Source organism: Cricetulus griseus, chromosome 3 (assembly GCF_003668045.3).
Source record: "Cricetulus griseus strain 17A/GY chromosome 3, alternate assembly CriGri-PICRH-1.0, whole genome shotgun sequence".
Lineage (NCBI taxonomy): Eukaryota > Metazoa > Chordata > Mammalia > Rodentia > Cricetidae > Cricetulus > Cricetulus griseus.
In genome coordinates, this window is record NC_048596.1 from 203,281,215 (window position 1) to 203,305,824 (window position 24,610).

General features: G+C 47.2%; 1 protein-coding gene across 5 annotated transcripts in view; it reads right to left on the reverse strand.

Annotated features, from left to right (window-relative positions):
• Tarbp1 (TAR (HIV-1) RNA binding protein 1) overlaps positions 1 to 3,656 on the reverse strand; it is a 50,383-nt gene extending 46,727 nt beyond the window's left edge. For 4 of the 5 annotated variants that reach the window (XR_004769312.1, XM_035442762.1, XM_027404793.2 and 1 more), the window contains exon 1: positions 2,808 to 3,656. Coding sequence is in view for 3 of the 5 variants with exons in the window: in XM_035442762.1 (XP_035298653.1) it covers positions 2,808 to 3,618 (811 nt within the window). In the remaining 2 variants the exon portion in view is untranslated. Of the gene's footprint in view, positions 1 to 2,333; positions 2,356 to 2,807 lie in introns of those variants that run through there. The other variant, XM_027404795.2, reaches the window with a different exon arrangement.
• Positions 3,657 to 24,610: the final 20,954 nt, after the last annotated feature.

Sequence of the window (24,610 nt, forward strand, 5' to 3'; positions counted from 1 at the left end):
GATTTCCAGACTGTGTAAGCACACCAAGTGCACCACACATGGATGAAAAGAGGAGATTCCAGGATGCCCGGGTCCTGAACTCTAGGAACCTCCACAGAGAAGTTGTGGGATCCAGAATCATCTCAACTTCCCAACAGCAATGATAGAATCTCCAGCTTCTTAAAATACAGCTGGATGGACAGATGCCTTTAAAATTTGGATGCAGGGGAGCCTTGTTAGCGTGGTAAATAGTGTGTCAGTCTCATAAAATTTGTATAGAAATGCAAATTTCTATTTGATCAGCTGGAAATTGGGCTGATCAAACCACCAATCTAGGTATAAGGTCAAAATGAAGGCGTTCAGATAGATGGTCTCCACTCTGCTTTGGAAGCAAGCACCTGAAAAGGAAATGGCGGATAACCCACAAACCCCTGAATGTTCAGGGATCATCAGAGAGCGCAATTCCAAACTATAGAAAGTGTCCTCAAAAGAAAGGAAACACAAGCTGCTCCCCACATTTGGTGGAGCATGGAGGAAGGGGTGTTCTCCACCCTCGAAAAGGAGGCACTTTGAGGGAGCAATTAAAGGCTCTGAGTTGTCAGAGTGAGCAGATTAGAATCCCTGGGAACCCTAAGAGGCCACCAGCTCTTTTGCTGGCTTCCTGAGGACACAGGCAGGTCAGAGACCCTGAAGGGTCTACAAATCTATCTTAGTCTGAGGGGCAGAAGGACTTGCCCATGCCCGTGTCCTACATGACACTCAATGGTGAACAACTCCCTGGCTGTCTCTGGAAGCCACCTCCAAAAGGGGCCAAAGGAGGTGCTCGTGTCCCTACCTGATACCAAGCAAAGGCTAGCTACTGGAAAGGGACAGAAGCCGCTCTGCACCAAGAGGCCAATAGGAGTCTGCTGCTTGGGAAAGGCAAAAAACTAACTCCTGCTGGATCCACCTCTGAGACAAAGCTGGTGTGGGCTTCAGAAGGGGAGGTGGTCAGAAGAGGAGGGATGATCAGGTGAGGGGGGATGGTCAGAAGAGGGAGGTGGCCAGAAGAGGGAAGTGGCCAGAAGAGGGGGGTGGTCAGAAGAGGGGGTGGTCAGAAGAGGGGGGGTGGTCAGAAGAGGGGGGGTGGTCAGAAGAAGGGGGGATGGTCAGAAGGGGGTAATGCCAGAAGGAGAGTGATCAGAAGAGGGACATGACTGTCAGAAGAGGGAGGAGATGGGTGTTTATGCTCTCCAACCACAGTGAGTGCAACAGACACCTAGAGCACTTGGCTGCTCCAAGCCTTTCTCTGGGGACAAGGCAGAAGCTGCATGTCCCCAGAGAGGGCACGGAGCTAGCAGGAAAAACTTCAGCCCTGAAGCACAGACCGGCAGGTCTAGGATGCCACTGGAGAGGCAGCCATCAGAATCAACAAGCACCAACTGTCAAGGTTCAGCAGCCAAAGGCGCTCCAGACTTCGTGCTATGCACAAGACGACTAGTTCCTCACCAGAACTGAATATGAGAGTGTGATGAATTTGAGCAACAGCAACTCAAAGTCAGCTCAACCACAAACCAGGTCACTCAACTCAAAGCCATATGCTACAGACCTAACAGAAGTTAAAGTCCATCACTAGGCAGAAATATTTACTAAGTCTCTACTCGTTATAAGAAACCACTCCACAACCCAAAAATAAAACAGAAAGTAAAGCCAAACTTAGACATCCAGCTATTGGATATGTGAAGAACTCTTACAGCGAAGGACGTAACAGGAAAGGTAAACAGCATGGAAGAACAGATGATCAGCTGGGGACATATCAAAAGATGGGAAGGATTTTGTTTTGTTTTTTTTAAAGTTCAAATGGGGCTCAGTGGGTGAAGACACTTGCTGCCAAGCCTGACAACCCGAGTTCCATTCCCGGGACCTACCTGGTGGAAAGAGAGGACGAACTCCCACAAGTTATTCTCTGACTCCCCACAAGGATGCCATAGCATACACACACGATAAATACAATAAATAAAAAGTTCAAATGGAAATAACACATCAGACATAAAAGGAGCACCCATTTAGAAAGACAGCAATTGTGGCATGTGCTTGTAATACCAGCTGGGAAGTCAGAGGCAGGAGAATGGGGGAATAAAAGAATAGGATCCCTGGTCAGCCAGTGTAGCTAAATCCCGAGTTCCTGATGCAGAGACCCTGGCTCAAAAAATAAAATGGAGAGTGATCAAGGAAAACACCTTCTGTTGACCTCAGGCCTATACATACAGTCCAACACACACACACACACACACACACACACACACACACACACACACACACACACCACTCCTATACTTCCCAAAGGAATGTCAAGGGAATACTTAATTCTGTACCTCAAGCTTCAAACGTTAACTTGGGTCACATCACCTTGCTTTCAGACTGATACAGATGTCGACCCTTCCTTTTTCTATGATAGGGCATTGAGCAGGCTAGTTCTTACAGATCATGCTACAGAATGTGCAGTATCACACCCTACTCTGGATCCGGTGTAGGGATGGATGTCACATGCAGGTTCCAAATCCTCTAAGGATGAGGCATACGCCCCTGAAGAGCTGGTCTGGGGAAGCAGTGCAGAGCTGGGGCAAAGAGACAAGCAGGTACCAGGCTGAAGAGATGGTTCAGTGGCTAAGAGCACGTCATGCTCTTCTTAGGCCTGGGGTTTGGTTCCCAGCACTAATAAAAAGTTCACAATCGCCAGCTCAAGAGGATACGATAGCCTCCCAGGTTCCTACACGCACGTGGTACACACGGGAGTACATACATACACATAAATAAGTCATTTTAGAAAGGGAGAGAAAAGTGGGTACCCAATGTGTCCTGGGGACCGCAGTAACAGTCCATAGCCAGCTCTGCAGACAGCTGCACTGCCCTCTGCAGCAGGTAGCGCGCGCGCTTGCGCGTGAGCGCGTCCTGCGCGCGGCCCAGCCCCGCCTGTACGGTTCTCCAGAAGCTGCCGCGGAGGCGCGCATCCAGGTCCGCATGGCGCGCATCAGCTGACAGCAGCTTCTCGGCCAGCGCGCTCAGCACCAGCAGCTCTGGCCCAGTGCGGCCTTCAGCTTCGGGTCCCGAGGAGGCCAACGTGTCCCAAGCCTCCCGCAGCGCCGGTTCTGCACTCAAGGACAGGGCAGGTAGCAGGCGCGCACCCACCGCGGGCGGCGCGTCCCCGGCCAGCGCCAGCTCTACGGACGCGCGCGCCAGTCGACGCAGCAGGGGGGCATCCTCGAGGGCGCGCAGACACGGCGCCACGGCGGCCAGAAGCTCCACGGCCGGAACTCTCGGCAGCTCGCGCAGCGCGTCCTCAGCCAGAGCAACCGCCAGTTCGGGCCCCGCCAGGCGCGCACATGAGCGCAGCGCTGCGCTCGCCGCTCGGAGCACGCGCGGCCCCGCAGGCCCTCCGCCTGGAGACGCTTTCAGTAAAGGCACCAGGTGGCCCTTGGCCACCTCGTGCGCAGCCTCGGCTAGCGCGCCGGCGCCCACGCCGCGCTCCTCCAGCCGCTGCAGCACCAGACGCAGAGTCTCCGCCCGCTCCGCAGTCGCCTCTCCGCCGCACAGTGTCCCCAGCAGTGCGCAGGGCTCCCGGCTCTGCGCCAGAAGCGCGTCCGCCAACACCCGCTCCATTGCGCGGGGAGCTGACCCTGTGCGCGTGCGCCGGCCACTCTAAGTTCGAGTGCGCGTGCGCAGCGAGAGATTCCCACCCACACACACCCTGACAAGCATAGGACCGCCTAAAGTTCCTTTCACTTTGATGGGGTCCTAGAGCCCCAGGGTGTGGTGCCTCCTGCCACTCTGTCCCTTACAGTTTTTTAGAAAAAGGAGTTGCTGCAGACGTTCACTGTATTATTACACCAGGTTTGGAGATTCCTGACTGGAAAGAGACCTGGGGCCGAAATTAGCTAACAGGCGCTAAATTCACGTAGATGTCCATCGCAGTCCCCCAGGTAGAGCTACCACAAAGACCCTAACACAGTGGATCCGATATGCACTCTGGATTTACGTGTTGACAATAAGTCATGAGGGAGATGGCTCGTTGGGTAAAGTGCTTACTCTGTAAGCATGAGCATCTGCATTGGAATCCCCGCGGAGGGGTACCTGCCATTCAGCATGATGGAGACAGAAAGATCCCTGGAGTCGCTGATCAGCCCATATGGCTAAGGTCAGTTCCAGGTTCAGTGAGAGAACCTGTCTCTTGGGAACTAGGTGGAGAAAAGGGCTTGGTGACACACGCCTTTAATCCCAACCCCCGGGGGAGGATGAGGCAGGAGGATAACTAGGTCAGCCTGGTCTACATTGTGAGCTCCAAGACTACAAAGAGCAAATAAACAAACTCAAGGTGGAGGATGATAGAGGAAGACATCAACCCCTAGCTTCTGCACACACACACACACACACACACACACACACACACACACACTCACACACACACACTGAGCAGTCTCCACCTCAATACAAACATATACTCCACACAATGACAAGTCATGAAGTCAGGTTGTGCATGATTGTCATTATAAATAAGTCCCAGAAGTCTGAGGCAGGAGGATCACCAGTTCAAAACCTGCCTGGGCTACATAATGAGATCAAGATCAGTCCAGGCAATATAGTAAGACTCTGTCTCCAAAATGTAAGAGGGCCAGGGGTAGCAACTAGGTGGGAGAAAACTTTCCCAGCATGTATGAGGTCCTGGGTTCAAACTGGGGGCGGGAGCAGGAGGGTAATGTAGATAAAGTAAGAATGACTTGGGTGCTGGCATCAGGGACCTCACACTTAACAGAACAGGTTGCAGCTGAAAGCAAGGTGTCCACAACACACTGAACCCAGGGCCCTCGTGCAAGAATACAGATCTATACTTCTGACGGTTTCCACTGCTAGATTCGGATTCAGATAAAGAAGACCTTGGGGCTGGAGAGATGACTCAGTGGTTAAGAGCACTGACTCTTCTTCCAGAGGACCCAGGTTCAATTCCCAGCACCCACATGGCAGCTTACAACTGTCTGTAACTCTAGTTCCAGAGGATCTGATACCTTCACCCCAATGCACATAAAATAAAGACTAGATAAATTTAAAAAAAAAAAAGATTCATCTTGGCATACTCATTGCTGGTCTCACTCCTCACTGAATCCCAGGTTTAACTAAATGAGTGGCATGGATTCTCCTTGACTCTGTATGCACGGATACTGTCCCTCAGTCAATGAGGGAGACACAGTCCCACCTTCAAATAGCTTGACATATAATAACATGGATATAGTTTTAAAGTTAACTGATACTGCAAATGAAAGATTCCCCCCATGTTCCTTTTGGCTTTGGCAAAACACATAAAAGATTCCATTTTAAACCCACTTAGAATGTTAGTAAAAACCTATTGCTTAGTTCATGAAAAGTGGTTATAAATATCATTTCTTTCAACATAAATGGATGTCAAGCATAAAAAGCTAAAGATTTTGAGCAGACACTTAACAAATGAAGATATAAAATGATACACACTTGCAAAAGTGTCTGACTTTTTAATCAGGAGAGAAATGCACATTAAATCCACTAGGAGACAGACACCCTTTCATGCTCCTAAGGAAGATTCAAAACACCAAGAGAGGGCTGGCAAGATGGCACAGGGGGTAAAGGTGCTTGCCACCAACCCAGACAGCCTGAGTTGGATCCCATGTGGTGGAAGAAGAAAACTGACTCTTGCAAGTTGTTTTCTGACTTCTATGCTACGACATTACGACATGCAGTCCTGTGTGCACACACTCAAATAAATAAATACAATAAAAAATATAACTGGGTAGTGATGGGGAATGTACTGTGTATGTTTATCTTATTGATTGTTAAATAAAATACTGTTTGGCCAATGAAACAGCAAGTTAGATGGGACTAGGAGTCAAAGAGGATTCTGGGAAATGTAGAGAAGTGGTGATCCAGGCAGGAAGTGACATAGCAAGGAGACTCATATTTAAAGAAGGATAAACAGGAAGCGTGCCTCTTTTCCCCTCTGCTCCTGCTCTAGCGGCACAATGTGATCCACCGGCAAGGAGAGACGCCAATAAGGCGTCCGATAAGATAAGTCTTTTAAAATATATAGGCTTATGATAGTTAAGACTGAGCTAACAGATGAGAATCCTAGTCATTGGCCAAGCAGCATTGTACCTAATACAAGTTTCTGTGTATTCATTTGGGCCCTAACTCAGATTTATCGTAACAGGGTAGTGTTAATGCATGCCTTTAATACAAGCTTTCAGGAGGCAGAGACAAGCAGATCTCTGTGTGTTCAAGGCCAGCCTGGTCCATAGAGTGAGTTCCAGGATAACCAGGGCTGTTACACAGAGAAACCCTGTTTTGGGGAAAAAAATTATACAGTATTTTAAATTACCAAATGACAAGGACCAAGGATGTAGAACTAGGAAGCTTTTGCATTACTGGCAGGCAGGAAAATGTTAGGATTGCTTTGAAATACTGTTTCCTATAAAGATACAGTATACCTACCTTACAATGTAGCAAGCACAAGCCCTCATCCCCTACCCTCTCCACCTCCCCACCTCAGCTATTTGATTTAAATAATGTCTAGACTAAAAAATCTTTGTAGGAAGCAGCTTTTTGTAACATTAGTCACTGCAGTTAAAACTTTGTAGCAAGCTAAACATCCATCAGCATACACTGGATACACAAGTAGCCATTTGCGAGATAAGGCCATGGGGAAAGTACAGAGAGCTGATCACTCATCTCTGCAGCAAAGTGGATAAATCTCAGTTCTCCAACAGTGTTTTTTCATCCTGAGGATTCCATTTGCTGACATTCAAACATCAATAAAGTGCCTATTGTGGTAGAGATGAGGATTGCAGCGGCCCATGGAGAATGTGGAAGGTCTAGGATCAGGAGACAGGGAAGCTTCTAGGGCAATATTTTAATGGGATTCAGGCGTTGATTACACAATCTAACATTTGTCAAAATGCCTTGAATCCTTGAGAGCTTTGCATTTCATTCTGTGTAAATTTTATCTTGGTTTTTTAAAATGACTTCTACAAAAGAAAAAAGTAAGTTGGCCTGTGTGTTTGATCTCTTTTACCCATAGACAAATCCAGTGAAGAGCATGGCTCTGGGCTAGTCAGGAGCGGATGAAGGCAGCCAGTTTGATAACATGATAACCAGACCCCTTCACAGCTCCTCCCCTGCCCCAGCTTCCAAGACCTTTACTCTCTCCTCTACAGGGGTCTTCTGAGTCACCAAGGGATGTAAGGGTGTAATTGCTAAGTCACCTTTTCTGTCCTTACCTAACTCTAGTGCTCCCCCTCCCGTGTATAAGCCTGTGTGTGTGTGTGTGTGTGTGTGTGTGTGTGTGTACATGCACACATGCATACTTGTTCGAATGCATTCCTGTGTATGTACACATAGAGGTCAATCTCAAGTGCTGTTCTTCAGGCCCTATCCACCTTGATTTTTGAGAGAGGGTCTTTCACTAGTCTGGAACTTGCCAAGTAGGCCAGTCTGGCTGGTCAGGGAGCTCCAGGGGTCTGCCTGTCTCCACATCCTGAGAGCTGGGATTACACTTTCAAACTGGTAGCCTCTTTTTAAATTATTATTATGTGCACACATATATGTATATGTTTACACAATATATAAATACAACCCACTAAGTACATTTTTGTGGTTTGCATGTATATGGTTTCAGGGATGACCACTTTATATTGGATAGCCAATTTGGGGGGGGTAATGTCCAGGAGAGGCTAATTCTCCCTCTCTCCACAGTCATTAGTTGCTGTAGTTCTTTGTCTAGAAGTCCCCTCCCTGCCAGTCCTGTCATTCTTGAGCCACTGTGTTCCTCTGAGGTTCCTTCTCTGCCTTCCCTATCCATTTATTTTCTCTGCTTCCCCAGCTCCACCAGTGTCCTCCTGTCTTTCTGCCCATGTTTTCAGAGTGCCATCTGCTGCCGAGCTCTGTTTTTTCATTCTGCAAATTCCTTCTGAATAACTTTGTTAAAACCATAGTCTTGGGGTTGGGTAGCTCAGTTGGTAGAGTGCTTGTCTAGAATGCATGAATCCGAGGGTTCCACCCCCAGCATCACCTAAACCAGGGTGGTGGCACATGCCTGCAATCCCTGAACTTCAGGGTGGTGTAGGTAGAGGCTGGAGGATCAGGAGTTCCAAGGTGTCCTTTGCTGCATACTGAGTTTGAGGTCAGCCTGTCTCAAAAACCAAACTATAGATTTGATTGACCTCCATTCGAATGATGATGACGAACAGTGTGTCTTCCAAGCATTCCCTCCTAGAGGAGCACACCAGAGTGTCCATCCAGCTGCCAATAAGACATCAACATTAAACTACACTCAGAGCATCATTCTCTCCCCACTTTCACATCCTGCCCTTAGTGTTGTCCCTCCCACTGCCATGCCTCCATCATTATTACTTTCTGCCTGTTTGGACATGAAGCTGCCCTGCAAAGGCTCACATGTTGAAGGCGTGGTCCCTGGTGACTGTACTGAGAGGATTCTGTTCAGGCCAATGGATGAAGCTGTTGATGAATTCACAATCGGATGGCATTATTGTGAGGTAGTGCCAGCCTTGACAGCTTGGAGAAAGTGATCACAGGTGGTGTGTCTTAGCTTGTCTCTGTCCCTTCTTTCTCTCTTTCTCTCTCTCTCTCTCTCTCTCTCTCTCTCTCTCTCTCTCTCTCTCCTCTCCTCTCCTCTCTGACTCCCCCCATGAAATGAGCACCATTTCTCATTCCTCCACCAGGCCCTTCCACCATAATATTCTGCCTCACCAGACTCAGAAATAATAGAGCATGGACCCACACTTCTGAAACTATGAGCCAAAATTAAGTCCTTTGTCTTCCTCTCTTACGTTGATGCCTCAGGTATTTTGCTGCAGCAATGAAACAGCCTATTAACATCCATGTACTTGCCAGAAAGTTTCTACCTTCGTTCCCAAATTGTTCATCAAAACTCAGCAAGATAGCAGACTCCTCACCCTCCAATCACGTCTCCAACTCAGCCATCCAACCTTCTAAATCTGTCTTAGCTCTTACCATCTGTCCTCCATTGATACCTTAGGCAACTTCAACCTCCCCTTTCTTACTGAGTTAACAGCAATAGCTGTCTACCTGACTTAAACCCTTTCTACTTCTCAATCGGTGCTGCTGCCAGGAAAGGGAATAGGCTTTGAAATGACAAAAGTGGGGTACCTGGTGTGTTGTAAGGACTTTAAAACACAGTGTGTGTGGCTTTTCAGGAGAGTGAGACTGGGGAATTAATTACCCAGGGGTCTCAACAGCCCCCAAAATTCAAACATCATAGGAAGCGATATTTTAATTTTAGGTATATCTCTATGCCTGAATGAATGTAAGTATCATCTTTGTAATGCAAATGTCTAGCAAGCAAGTTATTGTTAAATGAAGGGGCGAAAAACGTATGGTTGTGAAACAGTGCATATGTTCCTTAAGGGCTGTGGGCCAGCGAAATGGCTCAGCGGGTAAAAGCCTGTGCTGCACAGACTTGGGAGCTGACATCATCCTCAGAACCCGCAGGCAGCTGGACCAAATTTACCTGCAGCTGTTGGGGAGATGCCGGATGGAGTGGCTGAATCTCAAATAAGGGTGTTATGACCTTTCCACCCTCCTTAGTCTATGGGAAGAGGTTCAGGTCGGATCTTATGACTCCAGTGAGTAGTCAATCACAGCTGCTTCTGATGAAGAGGATGCTGGCATCCCACAGCACGTGGAACTAGAATCCCGTTGGGAAAATGATTTTTAAATCTGGGGTGTTGTTTGTGTTCTGAAAGAAAACTCTATCTACAAGCTGGAGTTTCACTGACCAGAAGGTGGCGCTGTTGCCAATGCTGAGTCCTGTCCCAGCTTTCTACCTTAATGCTCAGTCACAGTTGGAAAGATTGGAAATAACAATCACACCTTAAGTCTGCAGTTGAAGGTTTCTGCTGCTTGTTTCTAGAGAGTAAGAAGGGTAGGCTGCTTGGAAAGCTGGGATTGATGCCTCCAGGCCTGCCCAGAAAGTCACAATTGCTCTCTGAGCAAAGGTGTGCAGTGCTGTAGAGGACTGCACTCGCTCTCCTGGGCACCACTGCATACTACTGGGCACACACACACACACACACACACACACACACACACACACACACACACACACACACACACACACACACACACACACAGTACAAGGTCTCTCTCTCAGGAGAACCCTGGTAAATACACAACAGTTCCCAAACTTCAGTGCTGTAAACTTCATTTACTAGATGCCATCAAGTAAAAAGAAAAAGAAAAAGATGTCTTCAGCCAAGAAGTTCGGCTTAAAAACACTGGATTTTTCAACTGGTCATCTGCTCCTTCTAACCATGGGCAGTTCTCTTTTCAAATTCAATGTTGCTCTCATCAGCTAATAACTGCTTCGTTTTGTCCTTTCTTGTCTCTCTTCTCCTTGCCTCTCTCATCCTCCTCCTCTTCCTCTTCTTCTCCCACCCTACCACCTTCTGTGACAGGGTTCCATGAAGTCCACGCTGTCCTCAAACTCACTATGTATCCAAGGATGCCCTTGAACTTCTGATCCTCCTGCCTCTAGCTCCTGTTGTCTGGGATCACAGGTGTGCACCACCACAACGCATTTGGAGATGGTGTTTCCAAAAAATCAGGTGAAACCCATTTTGCAAGCCTATTTTGTTAGCTAAACAAGGCCACTTAGAAATTTAACTTTCCTATATGAGACAGTCAATCGAGATGAATATATTCTGCATCTCTCCATGGCCCTGTTCCTGTGCGTCTGGACTGTGACACATAGGCAGTTCCATCCCCAACCCCCACTCCTGCCTTCCCCTGTGCCAGCACCTGCCCAGCCTCAGGGAAAAGATAGGCACCTTTGTGAATAGTCAGGGACTGAGAGAGGCCAGCGGCCCTTAGCTCAAGACAGGGGAGGAGGTGCCCTAGTAGGATGTGCAGTCTGAGGTTCCAAGAGGTGATTCAGCAGCGCCACCTAGAGGCTACCTTGGAAATGACCTCTTCCCTTCCAGCCTGATAAAGACCACAAGACTGGAGAGAGGACTCAGTTCCCATCTCAGCACGAACATAAAAAAAAAGAAAAAAAAAATCTAGAGATGACATTGCCGATCTGAAACCCTATTGCTCTTGGGGAGGGGACAGGGGGATCAGTTGGGCTTGTTGACTGCCAGCCTAACTCCAGGTTCAGTGCAATATCGTCTCAAGGGAATAAGATGGAGAGGGACTGAGCAGGTCACCCGACACCCACCTCTGGTCTCTGTGCCTGTGCATGCACATATACCTACACACATGCGCAGACAACAAACACACATAAGCCATACAAATGCACATGCACACAGAAATAGTGCCGACTACTCTCCCTCAAGCCTCCCCAGTACACTGAGGCTCTACCCCCTGACCAGGTCTGACGGCAACCAAGAAGGTCTGACATCTTTTCCATTGAGAGACCTGCACAGCAGAGGTCTCAGGTCTTGGATGGAGTTGGAAGGGGGTGTGAGCGAGAAGAGCTTTAAGGGGCAGGGACAGGAGGAGAATCATGATCACCCATCTAGGTCTTTTTGCAAGGAAGAGCAACGGGCCTGGGGGAAAGTACACGCACCTTGATTTTGTTTGCTCTCAGGGTGAAAATCAGCAAACTGCATGAGTACCCTGTGGGCAATTTATTTTTATGCCTTGAGCAGACAGTGTGGGAAATGTTTATATCCCTGTGAATGAGCAGAGCCAAGCTGTTTAGCACCTGCACATAGCTCTCTAAAATGAGGAGCCTATCAGGAGGACCTGGGGCTGTTTGTACAGAATTTATTGGTGCTTACAGCCTCACCACCTTCCTGCAGCACTGTCTGGGGTCTTAGCACTTCTCAGACTCACAAGGGGATGGGAATGGTATGGACATCTGGAAAGACAGGCAATGTGAGGCTTGGTCACTTGCAGTGGTGATTTGAATAGAACGGCCCCCATATATTCATATTTGTATGCTTAGGGAGTGGCATTAGGAGGTGTGGTTTTGTTGGAAGAAGTTTGTCACTGGGGGTGGGCTTTGAGTTTCAGATGCTCAAGCCAGGCCCAGTGTCTCTTCTTGCTGCCTGCTGATCCAGATGTAGAACTCTCGGCTCCTTCTCCAGCGCCATGTCTGCCTGCGTGCCACCAGGCTTCCCACCATGATGATAATTGACTAAACCTCCGAACTTGTTGTATGCAAGCCCCAGTTAAATGTTTTCCTTTATAAAAGTTGCCGTGGTCATAGTTGTTAGTATTCAGGCATCTGTACTGGCCTGTCCTTGGGGTTCTGACAAGTTACGCCCTCAGCTGCAGCCACTAAGAGCACCACCTGTGCACATTCACTACATTCCTTTTTAAAAGGGCCCTGCCTACCTCCCATCTCTCTCTCTCTCTGCTTCTCTGCCTGTCTCTGTCTCTCTTTGTATGCCTCTCTGTGTCTCTCTGTTTCTCTCTCTTTTCTGCTGCTCCTGTCTCCAGAGGCTAGTCTCCTCCCTCCCCTCCCCCTTTTTCCAAGTCCCTTTCCCCTAATAAGAAACCTCTCCGCATAAGCTCTGTTGCATGGTGTCTTTCTGTATCTCTCGAGCGTGCTGCTTTTAAAAATTACAACAATGGTTCTCTCTACTCTCTCTCTACTCTTCTCTCTCTGCTCTTCTCTTCTCCCACCCCCCCTCTCTCTATGGCAACTGGCCATGGCAGTCAGCCATTAACCCTGTTTCTCTTCTCTCTTATTCTCCCTACTCTGCCAGGCCTATAATAAACTGGTTAATATGTCTAAAAAAGTTACAACAGTGGTGTCTCTTCACAGCAATAGAAACCCTAATTAAGACACCAGTCAAATGTCTGGGACCTGTGACATGCTAGATGCTGTGTTGGGGCAGTTGCTGTCCTGACACTGTCCTCTGCAAGCCTCCTATTGAAGCCCACAGATTATGATGGTCTGCCTTACTTACAGACAACAGGAACCCACTCTTCATCATCCTACAGTCCTAAGCCTAAGCCAAAGCAGAAATAAACCCTTTGGAGGCTGGGGAGATGGCTCAGTTGGTTAAACCAGCTTTGCATACCTGGTAGTCTACAGGCCAATGGAGTAGCTTGTTTTCAAAAAACAGTATTGAGGCTGGAGAGATGGTTCAATCAGTAAAACATCAAGTGTAAGTGTGTGTGTGTGTGTGTGTGTGTGTGTGTGTGTGTTTAGTATTATAGAGCCATTAAGAAGAATGAAATCAGCCTGGTAGTGGAGGTGCATGCCTTTGATCCCAGCACTCAGGAGGCAGAGGCATGTGGATCTCTGTGAGTTTGAGACCAGCCTGGTCTACAAGAGCTGGTTCCAGGACAGCCTCCAAAGCCACTCTGTCTCGAAAAAAGCCAAGAAAAAAAAAAAAAAGGAAAAGTTTATTTGACCTCAGGATTTAGTCTGTGATCAGTTCATTTTTTGCTCCATTGTTATAGTCAGAATATCATAGTGGATGGAACCAAGATGCTTACTTCACAACAGCCAGGAATCTTGGGAGCAGGCAGGGTCTGGTAATAAGACATGCCCTCAAAGACATACCTCTAGTGATCTACTTCCTCCTGGGCATGCTGTGGGCCAAACCTCCTAATGGCCTATATGGATGATCCATTACTAATTACTATGAATTCATTAGTGAATGAATCCAATGACTAAGATCGATGAACTGATCAATGGATTAACTTGTTATTTAAGTTACTGTGTAATCACAGATGGATGAATCCATCAACTGAGTTACTATACTCACCAATAGATTCATCCATTATCTAGCCCCACCCCTGTGACCCAATCACCTCTCAAGAGTGCCCCCATCTGGGGATCAACCTTTCAAAGCATGGACTCTCTTGCGGGACATTTCCTATGCAAATCATAATAGCAGCCATTTGCAGACTGATCCCCTCCATTCTGACAATGCCACCCCATTCCCTACCCCAGCCCCTGACAACTATTATGTTTCTGTGACTTTAGTGTAATCACACATTATTTATCCTTTTGTTAACAACTTATCTCATGGGACATTGTATCCTTAAAGTTCATGCAGTCTGTAGTGTGGGTCAGAAGTTCCTTCCTTTCAAGGCATTTGCTGATTCCACTGATGTCAAACACCATTACTTGTTTATCCATTAATCTCTCAGTGGACACTTGTGAATCTTATTGCTATAGACATAGCTGTATAGACAGCTGTTGAGTCTCTGCTTTTGACCCATTGTTGTGCCCAATTTCTGAACCCCCAAACCACCAAGAGATCCTTCTGATGCAAAAGCAAAGAGTCTTTTATTGTTTAATGAGTTAATTGTCTTAACTCAGTTCTTGATCCATCCAGCACGGGGTGGGGGGGGGGAGCTGGCATGAGAAGGACAAAGGGCCCTCGAGGCTCCTTGGGAGGAGCAAGGGGAGTGTCTGGAGTCTGCAACAGTCTCAGGATTGGTGCATTTCTGGGCTTGAGCAACCTGTCCTATGTTGATTGGTCAACTGGTTGCTATGGCCTATAGGTCCTCCCAGGGTGGTTGCTAAGCTCTGCATATCACTTTTACTGTAAAGCACTCTATAACCCGCCAGCTAACTTCTGATTGGTTCCTTGTCACATGGAGGGTATCTGACTAGGTAGGGCAAGGTCAGGCAAGCACCTGTTGCTGAGTCAGGGGCTTTTTGTCTTGCTGGATCTTTTCTGCAGCCTGTCATGGCTGCTAAAGCAGGGGGCTGGGTGAGGGTCTGGTCCCTTCACCATCTATATATACACTCTCAAAGCCTGCTTCTTTTTCATTATTTTTATTTATTTACTTTTGGGAGGGGACACGGGAGGTGCCATTCCACATTGTGGTAGGTAGGCAATAACTTTGGGGAGTGAGTTCTTGCCTTCTACCTTGTTTTGGCTGATTCTCATGTATCCATCTATCTCTCACTGCAGGAGTGCTGAGATTATATACAAGCTGCCACAACCGGTTTTTTGCCTAGGTTCTAGGGATTGAACTCAGGGTATAAGGCTTACACAGCAAGCACTTTTGCTCACTGAGCCATCACTCAAGCCTTCAAAAGCTGTTTCTTGAATGTGTCTAAGACTGGCACTCGGCTAAGCATAATGCTGGTTTAGAAACATACATATGGCATAATTTTTGCTATTTTCATGAGATGAGATGGCACGCCCTACCTTCCTTCTCTCTCAGGATTGTCATGGAGTAGATTGCTAGAGGACCAAATGAATTAGGAAGGCTGATCTGAGAGACACACAGATAGACATACAGCCTCTTAACAGTACTGGGGAAAGGACTGAGATCAATTTAACAAAGGTGGAACATACTGAAGGTTTTACATGCTTGCTTGCTGGGATCATCAGTGTCTTAGGTTTCTATTGCTGTGATAGAAACCACCACCAAAAGCACCTATAGGGGAAAGGATTTATTTGACTTATACATACTGATCCAGCCAACACAGGAACTCAAAGCAGGGACCTGGAGGCAGAAAGTGAAGCAGAGCCCTCGAAGGAATGCTGCACACTGTCTTGTTCCTCGTGGCTTGCACAGTCTGCTTTTTTATACAACTCAAGACCACCAGCTCAGGGGTGGCACTGCCCATAGTAGTCTGGACCTTTCCATTTCAATCATTAATCAAGAAAATGCCCCACAGGTTTGCCTGCAGACCAGTCTGATGGAGGCATTTTCTTACTTGAGGTTTTCTCTTCCTGGGTGACTCTAGCTTATGTCAAGTTGATAAAAACTGACAGGACACTCAGTGTGTGGCACTGGGAGGCAGCAGTCTGCCTACAGCAGCAAACACACCACGGAGAGCTATGGACACAGATGGGTGTGTGTTCTTGAGAGAAGGTGGGGTAGAGCTTTGAGCAAATTGATTAAGAGCAATGACCAAGGTGGCAACAAACCCAACTGAGGGACTGTCCCTGAGAGGATCTCCAACCAGGGCAGGTGGGGTGGGGCTCTAACAGGAGCCTGACCTTGAGTAGGTGCAGAGTGAGCACACACTAGAAATCTCCTCTTTCCTTGAAAAGATGTGAAGTTCATTTTCCTCTGCCTGCGAGGTGACCTCCCTCTGCTTTTCTGTAGAAAGTCTTCCATTCTCTTCACCTCAAAGCAGACCTTTGTCTGATTTCTATCCCACAGGGACCAAGGGCTCATCTAGCCAATGCCACTTGGTTATTTGACTTGTAAAATAATATTAAAAATGGAATGGCTTGAACTTCATTGGGTTACAGGAAATTAGACTGATATCTAAACAGACTATGAGTTGGAGTGAAAAGATGGAGATACAGGGCTTGGCAGGAGCTGTGGGGACAGCAAGGTGGAACAAAATTCAGTCTTCCATGGACACTCTCAGGGAAAGCAGGACATCCTCTCTCTCTCCTCTCCTCTCCTCTCCTCTCCTCTCCTCTCCTCTCCTCTCCTCTCCTCTCCTCTCCTCTCCTTTCCTTTCCTTTCCTCCCCTTCTTCTCTGTTGCTGGTTTTTCTCTTGTCGGCCAGGTCCCGCCACCCTTTACAGCCCCAAGTAAACACATGGACACTATATTAATTATAAAAGTGTTGGCCAATGGCTAGTCTTCTTACTGGCTAGCTCTGTCTTAATTATTAACCCTTAACTATTAATCTATGTATTTCTACATTCCTCTCCTTTCCTCTCCTCTCTGATCCCCTCCCAACTCCTCTCCTCCCTCTCTCTTCTCCTCTGCTCTTCTCTTCCTCTTTTCCTTCCCCTCCCTCCCTTCCTCCCTCTTTCCTTCTTTTATGTGTGTGTTTATGGGTGCACAGGTAACACATGTATCTGGCTGTGAATGTGTGCATGCATGTATGTAGTCCAGAAGACAAGCTTAGTGTCATTCTTCTGATGCTACCCACCTTATTTTTGGAGACACCATCCCTCACTATCCTAGAGCTTGACAATTAGGTTACATTGGTCATCTAGAGAGCTCCAGGGACAGTCCCAACTACTTCTGCCTCCACAACACTGGGATTATAAGTGCAGGCCACTGCACCAAGCTTTGGGGTTGTTGTGGAATATTTGATTGCATTGTGAGTCTTTGAATCAGGGGGCGGAGCCAGTGACTAGCTGACTGGAATTAGCTATAGAGAAGCCAGAAATATGGATAGAGAAGACACACAGAAAGGAGAAGGTGGGACTTGAGTTTGGTGCTTTTTTTTTTTTTTTTTTTTTTTGGTTTGGGATGAGTGGAGAGATGCATGACTTGCTGGGTCTCCAGCCAAAAAGCAAGGTCAGCTGGTTACTAATCAACCTCTCTGATCTAGCAGGTTTTCACTCCTACATCTGACTTCCAAGTCTTTGTTGGTAAACAGAACCATAGAGACCTACATAAGCCTACATATTTCGAGCTAGGACCAGGGGATGGGAAGTTCCTCCAGGCTCTGGCCTTAGTTTAATGGCTGGCAGGTTGAGGTGGGGCTGCGGGGCAGAAGATGATAATCAAAATATCAGTAGATTCCTGGGTAATCATCAAGCCAAGGGAAAAACATCAGGGGTGGTGCACAGAACTGTGGCAAGAGTGTGGAGGCCAGAGGACAACTTTCAGGAGTTGGCTCTTCTTCCAACTTTATATGGGTTTCAGGGATTGAACTCAGGTAACCAGCCTTGGTGACTCCTTTAGCTGCTGAACCATCTCTCTCTCTGGCCCGAAGCCCAGCTTTTTAATGTAGATTCTGGAGATAAAACTCTGGTCTTCCTGCTTACATGGCCAACATTTCACCAACTGTGCTATTGCCTTAGTCCCCCCCTTTGTTTGAGACAGGATCTAAGGCACCCTGGCTGCCTTAGACTGGACATGTAGTTGGGGATGACCTTGCATTCTTGATCCTTCTGCCTTCACCTCCCAAGTGCTGGAATTACAGACACCTACCACACCCAGCAGGACATTTTCTTTACAGTCAGTGGCAGTGGTGGCTAAAGACTTTTGCTATTGGCTGACTCCAACTTCGGGATGCTCTGGTCTCTGAGTGGATGCCATATCTTACCTCCAGGGTGCTCACTCAGCCTTTACAGTATGCCCCCTCTCTGTGGGAACCTTTGGGGACATCTTAGCCTGTTCAGCCCTGCCTCCTTGTGAAAGAGGGAGGGCTCTACACAAACCCTGAGGTTTGTGGCCTCTGGGCCATTGACAGTAATCTATTCAGATGAGGATTCTACACTCAGGAACCCCTATGGGGCACCCAGGAGGCCTCAGGTGGCTGGGCCCCTTTAGTTATTTTTAGTCTATCTTTTAAAAAGATGTAGCAGGCAAAACCTCATTTTTTCCCTACTTCCCTCAGGCAGAAAATTTCAATCCTTAACCTTTATGCTAAATGACACCATACTTGAAAATGTAGCTCACTTTCCTCCTGCATTGTTCCCAGCTTGACACACTGCTGAGGGTGCAGCAGGAGCAAGTCAAGTCCCACAGCTCTGGCTCACTCCAGCAATCACACTGGAATTCCTGGGGTCCCTGAATACAGAAGCCTGAGATGCCAAGCTAGCAGGAGAATGGGCAAAGCTATGGTAACACCAGGATCTAAACACCAGCTCCCAGCCTGTGTGAGCATGAATGTTGAGTGACTGCTAAGCTGACCTCTGGTTCATCTCAAAAGATACACTTCTTTTCAAAAGGTTTGTTTTTATGTGTGTGCATGTGTGTCTGTGTGGAGGTATGTACACATATGTTGCAGGGGCCCACGGAAGGCTCATATCAGGCTGTCCCATGTGGGTACTGGGAACCAAACTCAGGTTTTCTGTAAGAGCAGTATGAATCCTTAACCGCTGAGCTACCTCACTAGCTCTAATGCTTACCCCTTTTAAGAGATCCCCTATGAGAGTCTGGGGAGATGGGTAAGCGGTTAGAGCACCTGTGCTGCTAGAGTTCAGTTCCTAGCACCCATGTCAGGTGGCTCATAATGCCTGTAACTCTAGCATCAGGAGCACATATAACACTTCCTCTGGCCTCTGCAAGCACCTGTACATGAGTGTGCCATTTATCCACAAAGACACCAATATGGACACACACATGATCATAAATAAAGGCAAACACCAACAAAAAGAGCATCCTGTGAGACTGTAAGGTGTCTGACTTGAAAGTGCTCCACTTGTTCAGTCGACATCATTAAGAACTCTAGAAGAGGAGCTGGAGAGATGGCTCAGTGGTTAAGAGCACCGGCTGCTCTTCCCAAGGACCCAAGTTCAATTGCCAGTATTCACATGGCAGAGTCCGAAACTGTCTGTAACTGTAGTTACAAGGGATCTGGCATCCCCACACAGACATACATGCAGGTAAAACCCCAATGTACATAAAAACAATCTTGAAAAAAAGAACTCTAGAAGAGGTCTGCAAGTATGGCTCACTTGGTAGAATGTTTTCTAATGTGCTTGAAGCCCTGGGTTCAACCCCCAGCATCATATACACCAGAGGATTCCTGTAATCCCTGCACTTGGGAGGTAGAGGCAAGAGGATCACAAGTTCATGGCCAGCCTTGGGTACGTAGTGAGTCAGAGGTCAACCTGGGATACTTGAGGGCCTGTCTAAAATTTAAAAAAAAAAAAAATCTCTAAAAGGGAGACTGGGAATGTAGGTCAGTGTAGAGTCTTTTCCTAGCATGCAAGAGGCCCCAGAACCCCACAAAAAGAAACTTCTAAGAGAAATGGGGTCACTTGTCAACAGAGACATTAATATTCCATTTGCAGCAATGCTATAAAAGTCAAGCAGCTGAAATACCCCGTGGAGGCAACTCACTGCTTATCTCTGTCAGGCATCAGCAATATACCCCCCTTTATTCTGACGATTGTCAAAGATACAGTAATACTAAGAGAACAACCCAGCACTCAAGGACACCCTGTAGTCTTCAGCTGGGCTCAAAAGCTGTCCATAGTCTCTCTCCCCTTCCTGTGGTACATTCATAGATACACAGGCAAACACATATATTCACATAGCCTGAGATATTTGGAAGTTAGTTGTAAGCATTTTCTAAGAATAAAAACCATCATCTTCCTGATCCCAATGGCACGTTGATATGTTAAAGGGTCACTTTCAAAACAAGGTAAAATGGTGATTGCTAAACAGATACAAAATGAATTTTCATCATTGATGAAGGAACTGCGGGTAGTATAGTCAGTGCAGGATGGAGTCAGAAAGCTTCATCAGTAAGAATACTGCCTTCTTTCTGTCCCCCTCCCCCCTCCTCCTCCCTCTCCCCCTCTCTCCCCTTTCCTCCTTTCTCTCCTTCCCCTTTTCAGTGCTGGGATGGAGACAGGACTATGTGCATGCTAGACAAGTGCACTACCATTGAACTGCACCCCAGCCCCAGCCTGGCTTCTTGTCTATGGGTGAGGGTTCCTATGCAATGCTATTTGTTGGCATAAAGCCGACAAATTGTCCAAAGCCTTTAGAGGACCAAAATTAGCTGACCCTGAAGTGTGTGTTGTAGAGCAGAATCCATGGTTTGTCCATAAAGAACTTGTAAGTAAATATGCTGGGCTTTACAAACCATATGACTTTTGTTACTATATTTCCAACTGTGCCATTGAACTTAAAAAGTTACCACAGACAATATATGAAGGAATAAGTAAGGTTGTGTGCCAATAAAGCTTTATTTACAAACAAATTGCCCCGTGATTACAGTTTTTCCTTTTCTAAGGGGTGTGTAATCTTCCATTAAAGCACAAATTTTCACCAGAGATACAAAAACAGGACTTAGAGATGTGGCCTGGTTGGTAGACTGATTGCCTAGCACACATAAAGCCAAAGGTTCAAATCCCAGAACTATATAACACCAAATATGGTGGTGCACACCTGTACTCCCAGCACTAGGGAGATAGAGACAAAAGGATCAACATTCAAGGTCATCCTAGGCTACATAGTGAGTTGGCAGCCAGCTCGGGCCACAGGAGTCTCTGTCCATTCCCTCCCCCCCCCCCAAAAAAGCACCAATAAAGCAAACCCCTAAAATGACACATTGCTGTGATCCTCTAAAATTCTTATGGTATTTCTAACTCCTCCCAGATCTACCCCTATCCTCCCCCTCTCCCAGCTTCATGCCCTTGATTTTGTTCATTTCCTTGCCCCCCTTTTTTTAATGCACTGATTTGATTTGTGCTGTCCACTTACTTGTGAGTGTGGGACCAGCCACTGGAGCGTGATTAGCCTACCAGGGGCTGTACACCTAAAGGAAACTAATTCTTCCTCCCCTAGAAGGCATCGACTGCCAATAGTTCACAAACCCCACCCCCATGCTACAATGCAGACCGGCCTGGTCTTTTGCAGGCAACCACAGAGGCTATGAGTTCCTCAGTGCAGCTCCAGCCATGTTCAGAAGAACTCTCACTTGGGTCCTCCCTGAACTTTGGCTCTTACAGATTTCATCTCCTCTTCCATGATGGTCCTGAGCCTTGTGGAATGATTTAGATGTCCTATTTGCTGAACTCTCCAATGATATTTATTCTCTGAACGTTGGTGGTGAGTCTCCGTGTTAACCACCATCTACCACACAAAGACACTTCTCTGATGAGGTCTAAGAGCTGCACTTACCTATGGTACAGAAATATGAATTTAAAGGGCAGTTGGATTATTTAGCAGAATAATAAGCAGTAGGTTTACTCTAGGGCCTGTGGAGCTCCCCAAACACTGGTTCTTGTCCAGATTTGCATTTATCTCCTCCTGTGGAATGGACCTTAAATCCAAGCCAAAGCAGTTGATTAATCCTGTAACAATTATTGCCACTCACAGGGGTCTCAGCTTGGTAAAACCATTGATGGCATGTTACCCATGCCATCCAGTACTGTGAGAGCTAGCCAGCAGGGAGAAAGCTTTCTGGTCAGTCAGTACCATCTTGACTTCTCTATTTCCAGTTGCCAAATCTGTGTAGTTTCTTCAGCAATAGACCTTGCCATCAAGTCTAGTGGGCAACCAAGGGCAGTGGCAACAAAATACTCAAGTCTTAACCCTCAGAAGGGGAGACAAAGCCTTTAAAGAGATGATTAAGTGAAAAGGTTTTGTTTTGATATAAGGAGGAGGCTATGTCCTAGTTCAATATGACAGATGTCCTTCTGATGAGTAGAGACTAGGGTACAGTTGGTCAGAGAGGAACACCAATGAGGACATAGGGAGAAGGCAGCTGTACAGTGCCAGCAGAAGGTCCCCAGAGATACGAACTCTAAGGACACCTTGACCTGAGGCATCTAGCCTCCAGAACACTGAAAAGATTAATTCACGTTGATTAAGCCACTCATTGTGTGGAACTTTACTAGGGCAGCCAGAGATAGCTTCCAGTTTTGAAAAGACAGCTATATGGTCACGTGTCAGGCAAGTAGGAAGGACCAGTGTTCCCTAAAGCTTTATCAAGGGCAATGTCTTCAATGCAGCTCACAGGCCTGGGGGTGGAGGAGTGGGTGCAATGTGAAACATATTTCAGCGCTTAGACACCCACAGTCTCTCAGGGTGTCAGGGTTCCTGAGATGTTCCATGATCTGGTATCACTCATGAGGCTGGTGTTCTGAGGGTGTAAAGATGTCCACAGATGGAGCTTGGGAAGTGTGGGGTTCCAAAGGCCGGAGAAGAGCATATGCATGTCTCAGGCAGGGGTGAGATGGGGACTCCTTTGCTCAAGTGTTTTGGGGGGGGGATCGTGACAAAGAAAACAGGATATGGGGGCTAAGGCAAGGCAGACTGCTCAGAGCTCCACATTCAGGTTGTCCGGTGCTGCTCCTGGGGCTGGGGATGCAGTGGAGTTACTGGAGGGCTTACATGGCATTCACGAAGCCCTGGGTTTGATCCCGGTACCATGGTATGATGATGCACATCTATAACCCAAGCACTTAGATGGTAGAAACAGGAGAACTAGAAATTTGAGGTCATTCTTGACTACATAACATCTTCAAGATCCTATCTCTAAAAACAAAACAAGTCTGGCTTTGAAACTCTTGAAATCATTGTCTGCTTCCAAGTTAAGGTGAGACAGAATGAGGAATGGGTGTCGGTGTGTCTGGCCTCCTTGTCTTCCTTTGGGGTCTCATGGTATTTTCAAACAAAACTTAAAAGCCGCCGTGTATCCCTTCTATGAATGCTCCATTAATGAGAAAAAAGACCCGGATGGGGCCTGCAATGTCAACCAGTGGCCACCAGATGGCAGACAGCCCCCGCTATGCAGGCACACAGCCCAGGGCCTCAGGAAATGTGTCACTATGCCTGCCTGGCCTAACATCCCTCCTGCTCCCCCAGTTGTCCAGTGTCTACACCACAGGAAGCTGGTCTTTGGAGAAGTGTGTGAAACTCCACACCGAATGACTGAACTCTGCCCGCTGTTCCTCCTGGGGACACATCAGCAAGATCTCACCTACCCTGAAGAGGCTCTCGGCAAGCAGAGTCCTCCACCCTCTCCAATTCATGTGTCCTGGTTGGACACCGAGCCTCCCTTATGAAACTTGCTGTCCTGGGGAAGCACAGTCAATGGGGGGAAAGAATATTCCGGAACTGCGTATTAAGGGGTCTGCATTCCTAGCATGAATGCAGTCCTGCAAACATTGTTACCCTGGCATTTAGACCATTCACAGTGGGATGTAAGACTGACGTAATTCCCAACCTCAGCCCTGGAGAATTAATGAGTTGCTCATGCCACTGAGGCATGAAAGAAAGACTTGCTCTGGGGTGGTTACTGCTTGCCCGGAGTGCTAGAATGAGCCATGGGGCTGGAGGCCAAAGGACTCAGGCCACCCATGCAGGGAAATAGCTCCCAGAGATCCTGTGCAGGAATGATGGGCACAAAACAACCACTCCATCTGAAACTTGCACGCATCGCAGCACAGCACATCTGAGACTTGGGGTGAATCCCATAGAAGCCAGGCCATGACCAAAATCTGCCAGTTGGAATTCTACTCTTGTCAAGCTCTGGCTTTTAGGCAGGGAGCCCCATCCTTGCTTTCAGTTCCAAAAGCAATGAATAATTAATCATCACATTCTTGAATGGAGAGGATATTTCAATGGATGAGTGACACTTTCAATAGGGTTTTCTGACAGTTACTGTTGATTCCTTCTATTTGAAGCAGGACCCCAGGAGTGAAAGGAAGCGAAGACAGAGGCAACATTATGTTTATTATGGTCTGTGCTTTTGACCCATCAGAAACGCGTATGGATAAAGAACAGCTGGAGCGGATATTTACCTTGGCACCTGCTTTGCACCAGGCACTCTCTCCCATATGTTGTATAAGTGGTTTCTTACTCCATGCTCAGGACAACTGCTTGGCTTTGACCCCCCATTTTGTGAATGCATATTTGTACATGTGTGTACACACTTGTGTGTGAAGGCCAGAGGACAACCTCAGATGCCTTCCTCAAGTACTGTCCAACTTTTTTTTTGTTTGTTTGTTTGTTTTGGTTTTGCTTTTTTTTTGAAATAGGGTTTCTTTTTTTCTTTTCTTTTCTTTTTAAAGATTTATTTATTTATCATGTATACAGTGCATGCCAGAAGAGGTCACCAGATCACATTACAGATGGTTGTGAGCCACCACATGGTTGCTGGGAATTGAACTCAGAACCTCTGGAAGAACAATCAGTGCTCTTAACCCCTGAGCCATCTCTCCAGCCCCTGAAACAGGGTTTCTTTGTGTAATAGTCCTGACTGTCCTGGAATTCACTTTGTA